Consider the following 9,457-nt stretch of genomic DNA (forward strand, 5'->3'; position numbering starts at 1 on the left):
GTTGGGGGGGGGGGGGGGGGGGGGGGGGGGGGGAGAGGGGAGAGGGGAGAGGGGAATCCCCCCCATAGTTCTCCTTTAACATTAGTCAGTTGATCACTTTCAGCTTGTCTTCCCCATCCACAGAAGACTTCAAAGCCATGAACTTCTCCAGGGAGTGACAAATACTGTTCTCTTCTCTACAAGTCTAAAAACAGTCAAATGACGCTAATTTACCCCAATTTTGTACCGGTCTTGAACAAATGTCAATTCAGGTCCTTTCCTAAATGAACTCAAATTGGAGCTGTAATACACGTGATAACCTGTGTTACCTTCCAAAGAATGATTCCGTTCAGCCAGTCTTAGGACCAATGCCACAACATCATCGTGAATGGCCATATTTCAGAGGAGCAACACTGCTCATCTCCCCAGAAATGGGACATCACCCCCCTTGTTCTGTCCTGTAAATAAGCTCCCAATGGCTTAACACCTTTTCCAGACATGGCATAAATAGGCCGAGCTTCACCCTGAACAGAGCCATGTTGCCAATAGCTGTGCACCAGAATAGGATATGGCACTAGGAAGGTTCTCCTACATATGTAGTATACCTGCACCATCCAAGTGCTTGGAGCCTATATTCAAAGCCATATCATTGCAAGTTGGTGGAAAAAAAAAAAAACCCTTTGCAATGACATCATCCCACCCAATGTCTTTGTAGAGGACTCAGATGTAACCCCCAAATGAGCCAGAGCAAAAGTACTGTCTAGGGTCATAGTCTCACCAACATGCAGTAGTGCAGGTACATGGCATGTGCATAAAAAAAAAAAATGGGACCCTTGACTTTGTTCTGTCAAATACATTTTGATCTGTTGTTACACCCCCTGAGGTCACTACAATCACTTCCTCCCCCTATGGTCTTACAAGGTTTATTTGATCAGTTACCAGGACAGAGCCAATATTTACTAGCCAGTTATTACGACAAGTTCCTAATACAGTTTTCCAGACCACCATCAAGTGCAAGAACAGTCTCGCCCATACTCATGCCTTGCTATACAGCTACAGTAACCGGCTCTCCATTTTGCTTTGGCCTACAAAACACTACCGTTTAAGCCACCCCCAAGGCAGTCCCACCACCCCACAATTTCAGTGCAGAAGGTAGTCAGATCAACAGGAAGTTATGCGCAAAGGGCATTACCGCTACCATAACACATACCTGTACTTTCAGGATACATGGAAAAAAAGTAGCGCTTCTTTTATTTTGCCCTGACCCAACTACACCTTTAAATTGCTGAGCCATACCCAGGAAGTTCTGAAGCTACTCATGCTGCCTAGAGCCCAAATATACCGGCCCTTGCCTTCATCACAACCCTGTCAGTTGTCCATGCATTTCCTGTGTATTCCTTTTTTGGTCCTACAGAGATTAGCAACAGACCGGGGCAGTGGAAGGAGACAGCACCTCATATGCTGCACCACTTTTCTAAGTCTACACTAGGGCGGGGGGGGTTTCAGGCTAAGTCATGAGTTAAAGTGTCCTTAGTCATTTACAATTAAAATTAACTCCCGCACTTATTTCGGTGCCCATTTTAAGCTTAAAGGAGAACTATGGGGGTTAAGACTTTTCCCCATAGCTCTCCTTCGGGTAACGGGAGGACACAAACTAGCATTCACGTTACCTTTAGGGATACTGGTCCACGCATCATCTCATTCTTAGGGATACCCTAGGCTCAGTATACCGCGAGCTGTAGCTCGCGGTATACTGAGATGCTGCAGCGGATCCCGACAATTGTGCCTGGATCCGCCCAGCTGCGTGACTGACAGCTGGCTCCACCTATCTACACCTATCTAGAGTCAGAGCCAGCTGTACCCACCCCCTCCCATCTGTTCCGCCAGTCAGCGCTAGCGGATCGTAGCGGGGAATCCAGCCCCTCCCTGTCACGGCAGAGAGCCGTGACAGGATCGAGAGGTGAGCAAACGCCGGTATGTGTTCGCTCACCTCCCGATCTACTGAGCCGACCTGTGACAGTCTCATTGTCACAGGTCGGCTAGCACTATGAGGTGAGTGAAAAGCCCCTCCCCCCCTCATAGTTCTCCTTTATACGACACTTCACAACGCATGGATCTAGAGATGTCAGGCAAACTAGTGAGACTAGTCCTTCTCCCCAGCCAGAATGCTTTGGATGGAGGTGGTTTGTTGTACATGTCCCTTAGTGGAGATGACCATCACAACCTTTACATTTACTAAGCACAGGGACATTAGTGAGTGTTCCCAACTGCATTACAGATGGAGACAATTATATTTTTCAGCCATTTGATTGAAAAAAAGTAAGACAAAATGTAGAAAATTGTTTTTATTAAGAGTCTTATTTAAGCATTTGTAGCTTTCATGTTAGAAGTTTGTCTCCTGCGATGCAGCCACAGGCCTACAACAGTGACAGCCACCAAGCCAATAACTCCAGCAGTTGCTAGTGCTCTAGCCAGGTCCAGAGTGGAGTACTGCGAGGGATCAGTACCTAAGACAATGAGAAATGTTACAAGTCTGGAATCACAACTGTACACCAAACACATCCAACATCATGAAGACATTACCTTCCAGTTTTAGCATTTCTTCATCAGCCACAGAAACAAATGCAACTGGTCCTTCAGATGTCACCGTGTTCTTCAGAGACAGCAGCTCCTGCTCTTCAGCCATTCTCCCTAAAAATAGAATTTCAGGCTTAGTTTCCGTATTGGATATTAAGTTTGCAAAATCAAGCTGACAATGGCCCCTTATATAAGTGACAGTTATGAAAATCCCCACAAGTCACACCAGTCAGTATGAGACCTTATATAATACTCACTTCTCCTTCCACCACAAGAGACCACACAGCTGTCCATGTTAGATGGCAGCAACACGTTTATACCAAACAGTTGAGGCATGCAGGGGTGGCACAAGATAAGTTGGCCTAGTATAAAACTACCCGGCACACCAACATACTGTAATAATTACAGCAAACTTATTTTTGCATGCGACTTATGATCAGGAGATTCTATGCAGCATTTCCCCAACACACATCTTGAATGTATATTTGACCCAAGCTGCTGATTGCCTGCAGCAAGAGGGAAAGTCAAAGCAGGGAGGTGAATAAGTCAAAGGAAGCAGCCCTTGTAGATGGGACATGCTTCCCAGCTTGTATGCTTGATCGTAAAAGCTGGGTTCAGGGATACTGGAAAGGAAATTCGAGTTGAGTGATGTATAATAGGCTGCATTAATGACCTTTAACCCTACCATTCAAGGCAGGAGTGAAAATTGAAGAGCCAAAAGATTTTTGCTTAACCTCCCTGGCGGTCATCGCGAGTGTGGCTCGGGGATAATTACCAAAATCGGTAACCCCCAAGCCACACTCAGGATTACACAGCCCGTTAACTTACATTTCCCCAATCCCCGCTGTGTCCTCTAGCCAATGCCGGCATCAGTCTTCCGTCCATTGCGAGCGTTGGAAGTGTACAAAAAGACACGACCTCTAAAACATCAAATCTGCATGCTAGATATTTAATAAAGCCTTGGGATCCTCCCCTGCAGCACATTCCCCTTGCCTTCTCGTCTGCCAATACCTGTTACTTCTGATGCTGGAAACATGTGCCAGTGTTGGTCCAACAAGCATGGCTACACAAGTCCATAGCCCCTTGCAAGCCATGTCTGGGGTACAGTAGAGATTACAAGTTGCTGACTCTCCTGGTAGAAAAACAGATGCAAGAACTAGGAGCATGCTGGTTGCCCTCTGGTCAGAGGAGACTAGACTTGTGCGCCGCCAAAAAATGTGTTGTTTCGTTTCAGAATACCCGTTATTTCGTAACTGAACTCAATTCGGTTTCGGATTCGTACGAAATACGAATTTGTTAGTGGCGGTTATATTTTCGTAACTTTACAAACATTCGTTATGAAGTTAAAAAGCAAAATACCTTTGTTAATATTGGAGTGGTAGTTTTTTTTTTTTATCCGAAATACGAATTCCGGATCTGAATTTCGTATTTAAAAAAAAAATATCAACTCCAATATATTAACAAAAGTATTTTGCTTTGTGTGTGTGTATATATATATATATAAATTCAGACTTTGTTACTTATGGGCCACCCTTCCATGTCCTGCCAAGGATGCAGTCCTGGCACCCAAGGGACAGATAGTATTGTGCCCTTTACAACATTGTAAATATTGCATTACACCAGCTTCTAGTATTCTGTGCAACAATTTCTGAAAAACCAATGTTCTTACCTCGTGCAATCCTCATCTCCAGCTCGAGGGGGCCAGATGTACTAACAGGAGAAGGTGGCGGCAAGGTATGCACAGTCACAGCCAGCGGTGCAATGCCGGTCTGAGTGTACCTGCAGCGCACAGTCACCCTAGATAAACAGTAGAGGGTTAGATACCATTCCTTCTCCCATTACTTGTAGCAGGTTTGCTCATCTTACCTCATTATACTGTCCCGAGTGATAGAAGAACCCCGCCATGTCTCTATGGTTCTTGGAGCTTCAATAGTATTCTCATAGTTCATTGGACCATCAGGGACCTGGGGAGTAGAAGAGTGAAGAGATTAGAGCTAGCCAGGCAGTCAGCTTCCCTTTGAAGAGTGTTGCTTCAGTGTATCAAGCAGCTTCTAGAGGATTGTTGGAAGTATTTGATTACCAGTTTATACTTCACTGGATGACATTCTAGAAGCAGCCTTATGACCCCAAAAACAGTTTAAGAAGTTAAACTTGAGCCACCATCTTAAACCATTTTGAGCAATGAAACTGAACCCATATTGAGCTTTACCAAGAGACATCCGTAACTAGAATTGTAACTGAACAGGAGTAGGACACCCATCAAGTTTATTGCCATCTGTGTTCCTCTTGGGGAGAGTCCCCTTCCCATTTTTCCTGCCGACTCACTGAAACCCAGATTTTAGAACAGATTAGATGGGAAATCTTCCAATGGTCACCAGAACTAGTGTCTCCCTCATTGGAGGAATTTACTCACTTCCTCTTGCGACTACCAGACAGCAAGTGGAGAAATCTCCCCAATGGGACAGATTGCAAAGACACTGACATGTATTAGAACCCCCTTATTACATCTTATACTAGAATTGAAGCCACGCGTGTAGTTTTGAATTAGATCCGCTAATGCTTCAAGTCAAGGTTTGGGCTAAGATCTCAGTCCCTTATTTTAGGCATGAAGAGGAATGAGTACTATGTCTTCCTAGTGCTGTGAGGGCCAGACATGCGATCAGAAAAACCCACCAACCCAGACTGTATAGGAATACCCACCTGATCTGCATTACTACAGGATAATGGGAATTTGAATGCTGCAAAGGAGTTACTTCTAGCTACTGACAGCCCAGGACAAGAGGTAGGGTCCACACCAATCACAGAGACCGAGTCCAGAAGCAGGGATGGCCTGGTCAGATCTTTGGACACTGCAATCACCATGCTGTTATCAACTGCACACTGTGTGGTCACTGTAGGAAACAAAGATTGTTTGTTACTAGGAACATCAGAAAGTAGTCTCATCTAGACACTATTGTGGACACTAGTCCATTTCTGAATGTGGTCACCTGACATCTGCGTGGTAATGTTAAGTTACAGGGAAGAGCACAAAATTATACAATTCAGAAGATCCTATAAGCAGGTCTTAGAACTGGTGGGAATGTATATTGGAGTATAGAAAGGTAAATAATGTTTTAGTCACCAACACAGCTAAAAGACCAAAGAAAACCCTAAGACCATTGTGGTTTTAATCACCATTGAGGTAACCAATTGCAAACCCCATTAAAAATTATATAGTTCAGCCAAACGCATTCCAGACTGGACTACAAGTTACCCATCATAAAATGCAAGTGTGGAGTGCATGTCTGTAGCAATTGCTGAGGTGCTGCCAAGCTTGCCTGCCAGAGTCTGTCAAAAGATTATTTCCCTACAGGCCGATACTGACCCCCTCCCACCTCTATTGGGCCAAGCAATATCCCACTTACACATGTTGCCAAAGAAACAAGGCATTCTGGCATCATTTGGGGAGTAGCAGCATCCCAACGCATCACAGATGTCTCTGGTTACAGGTGTTCCAGCACAGGCCAGTTTGTCCTCTTGACTGACAGCAGAGCAGATGTCAGGGCTTGGGGCATCCATAGCTTCTAAACAAGAGAAAGTTATCATGTAGTAAATCTACATACTGTACATGGAGTGGAAAGTCCAATAAAACACTTGGATTTCAATAGAAGGATTATAAGTTACTAGGTTTTGTGCCTCCCCTCAGCTTCTGTCCTAGTGACCACCCCAAGAAGTGACAAGCTACAGTGCTCATGGTTTATAGGACATTAGATTTCCCCATTTACAAGAAAGATCACTTGTTACCGTTCTGTATTGGGCATTTCTTCTCCATCTTGTATTGCTCAACTGTCCCATTCACAATGACTTCCAGAAGCAGGACCATTAGGTACTCTCCATCCTATCAGAAGAAAAGTGGTTTTAGAACACTGCCAGTAACAGCCCCCTCTGGAGTCTCAACCTATTCTCCCAAAACCTGCTGGTCTATACCTAAAGACCACCTCTGCTCACCAAGGACTCATGAGATACTAGTGTCATAGCCAGCACAGGCACCTTCATAGTCTAGTGTGTAGAGTCAGGATCTCCCAACAGTTCCTGCCCTAGAGACAACAGGAGTGAGGAAGTCTCTACCAAGAGAGATTGCTTTAGGAAGTTGTCACCAGAACAGAAGAAGTTTGATTGTTTCCTCAGCACCTCAAATCAACGGGGATGATCCCTTATCAGAATTAGTCACCAGGACAAAGCAAGATCATGAATTTTTAAGAGGGGGCATATGACTGCAATACACTTACAGGTATTTTAATCCAGACCAAAACTGAAGTTTGGGCTATACATAAAGAATGAGTTACTAGTAGATGGCACAGAACACGGTCACCATTTTTCATGATCCTTTCAGGGCCATTAAACTCCATATAGGATTGTAATGAAGACAAGGACAGCATCAAAATCTGAAGTCAGTGTTGTCAATCTTACCTCTTCCCTTACGTAGCATCCATCATAAGCAGCACCAACTACCATTGTGTCATCAGGTCTCCTTACTACTGAAAGGCCGCAAGCAGAATCATTGGCCAGACTCTGAAATTCATCCTGGAAATCTGAACAGGAGACATATTGAAGTTGAGATTTCTACTAACAACTCAGATTGGAAAGACTCAGGTGCCGCCACATTACATTGTGGAACATCCAATGCAGTGTCAGATATGAGTATTACATGGAGGCAGATGACACTGGGGTGCTCATATGAGAAGTTTAGACTGGTAGACCAGCAAGAAACCCTCCAATGAAGATCCGTCCTGTGGAGACAAACACCGCCTGGTACCCCACTCACCATCTCAGGCTACTACAGATAAGATGATTCTTCATGTAATTGAGCAGCGATCATACAGCGCCTACATCTGCCAAGAAGCAGCTCAAGTACATGGCCAGTATGTGGATGCTTAGCCACACTGTGGTATCCCAAGTAGTGGGGGGGAGGGGGGGGGTGCTGGATGGTGCTATATGTAGATGTCACCAGCATGCCAACATCCTTTTGACTAAAACAGAGGTTTGAGCATGATGGAGACCCTACAGAGCACCGAAAGGGCTTGTTTTATGAATGGACACTTGGCGATTCCAAAAGGATTTCAGCATGCTGGTGACATGTACATATAGTCACATACATGGCCAAGGACAACTTTGACATCACCACGCTGGGGAGCTGTGGGTCTTTCAGAAATCAATTGTCAGCAACTCTAACATTTAAGACTACATCCATGTTACAAGAGACCCTTCCCCGACTAATTCTGCAAATGCTAGTGGCCTGGCTTCAACACTGAGCCACTAACAATTGGAAAGGAGTTTGTACTTTACTGATCTCCATACAGCCAGGAAATAAGAGAAGCCAGAGGCCCAGCAAATCCTGGCAACTATTTCCATGCACATAGCAGCCACCACATACAAAGAGGCCACCAGACCAAATAGTGTTCAGTTTGCTGCATTTCACCATTTTAAGAGTAAGCCAGCGCTGAGGCAACGGGAGCAGTTCATGGAAATCAGCTTCAAGTTTCCATGCTCAAAGCCTAACTGAACACTTATACATCTGTGGACACTTGACTGAAGGTGCATTGCTGTGCACTTTTCCCTGCATTAGCATGTGCAGCCCATCCATTACAAATGAGCCATCAATGCACCTCCAGGGCAGGAGGGGGAACCTTTTCTGGCAGCATGCAACCATTATGGGGCCAATCCAACATGGATTGCATTGCAGCAACATGCACACAACTCAATAGTGTGAACCAAGCCTTCATCCATTAGAACCTGTGGGGATTTTAAATGCTATACAATGTTTTGTTACATTCAGGATACTTGTATTGAGAGGTCTGAAGCCTGTGCATCCAGGGGCAGATTTAATGCTCCAAACGCATGTATTTAAACACAGGAGAACCTGAAGAATAAAAGGTTTCCTGTATTCAAAAGACAGAAGGAACAGGTTATTTTAGCTTACACTCCACTAGCCAGTCAGAGTACAGCTCTGCCCTAGCTAGTTGAGACCGTTACACATGAGCAGTGTCACATCTTCATAAGATCGCCCCCCCCCCCCAACCATTCCCTAGGGGGGGAACCAAGGCCCCCACACATCCACCATGACCTAGCTCTCTAGTCCAGGCAGTTTCCACCTCTTCTCCCACAAAAAGTGAAGGCAAAGTTAAAAATGACTCACCCAGCACAGTCAGTGTATAAGAAACACCTTCAACTGACATAGGAAAGGTCAGCTCCATGTTGTTCAGAGCACAATGGAGATGTGAGGAACCATCCCAATGGCCTTTGGCATCACACAGCATCCATGACAAACCACAGCTCCAAAGCAGAAGCACCAACCCAAATCCCGCCCTGGAATACAACATCTTGCAGACCACTTCCAATACTGACCTCCAGCCCTGACCAGAGATTTATAGTCTGGAGAGGGGGCGGGGCTTCAGGCTGATTTGACAAAGACTGATATGCTGGCAGGTGATCTCAATGCGATTAGGGCTGCAAAGGTGGCCAGAAACGACTGACATCTGTGGGCCTCATCTAACCAATCAAGGTGCATGGAGTCTGCTCTGGGAAGATTAAAGGGGAAGTCCACCTTTTACAAGGAATAATAAACGCGCACACATCCATAGAAGTAACAATGTGCAATGAATGATTATATTTTGGCATTGGAGTCTGTGAAGCATTGCAACTGTCATCAATGGATCCCCATTTGTCACCGCAGCAGAGGGACTCAGCAGAGAGCGCCGGCATCAGGGGGCTGATGGCATTGCAATTGTAGTTCATCAATTACCTCCTCCATCCCATAATAGAAGGTCCCTACCACCATAAGGACCTCCATAAGGACTGGGGGCTGGGGGTTCATATTACAGGAGCCTGAGCATTGCACTTGTAACGCACTGATCGCAGTTGC

General features: G+C 45.3%; 1 protein-coding gene across 1 annotated transcript in view; it reads right to left on the reverse strand.

Annotated features, from left to right (window-relative positions):
• Nucleotides 1–8,789, reverse strand: part of LOC108802874 (zona pellucida sperm-binding protein 4-like) — a 20,135-nt gene extending 11,346 nt beyond the window's left edge. Inside the window, exons 1-6 of the mRNA XM_018574727.1 lie at nucleotides 8,732–8,789; nucleotides 7,006–7,127; nucleotides 6,340–6,433; nucleotides 5,961–6,116; nucleotides 5,257–5,447; nucleotides 4,423–4,520 (exon numbers count right to left, since the gene is read on the reverse strand). Of these exons, the coding sequence (XP_018430229.1) occupies nucleotides 4,423–4,520; nucleotides 5,257–5,447; nucleotides 5,961–6,116; nucleotides 6,340–6,433; nucleotides 7,006–7,127; nucleotides 8,732–8,789 (719 nt within the window). The remainder of the gene's footprint in view (nucleotides 1–4,422; nucleotides 4,521–5,256; nucleotides 5,448–5,960; nucleotides 6,117–6,339; nucleotides 6,434–7,005; nucleotides 7,128–8,731) is intronic.
• Between the last annotated feature and the right edge of the window lie 668 nt (nucleotides 8,790–9,457).

This window comes from Nanorana parkeri, unplaced genomic scaffold, assembly GCF_000935625.1.
Source record: "Nanorana parkeri isolate BGI_ZX_2015 unplaced genomic scaffold, ASM93562v1 scaffold3192, whole genome shotgun sequence".
Classification (NCBI taxonomy): Eukaryota; Metazoa; Chordata; class Amphibia; order Anura; family Dicroglossidae; genus Nanorana; species Nanorana parkeri.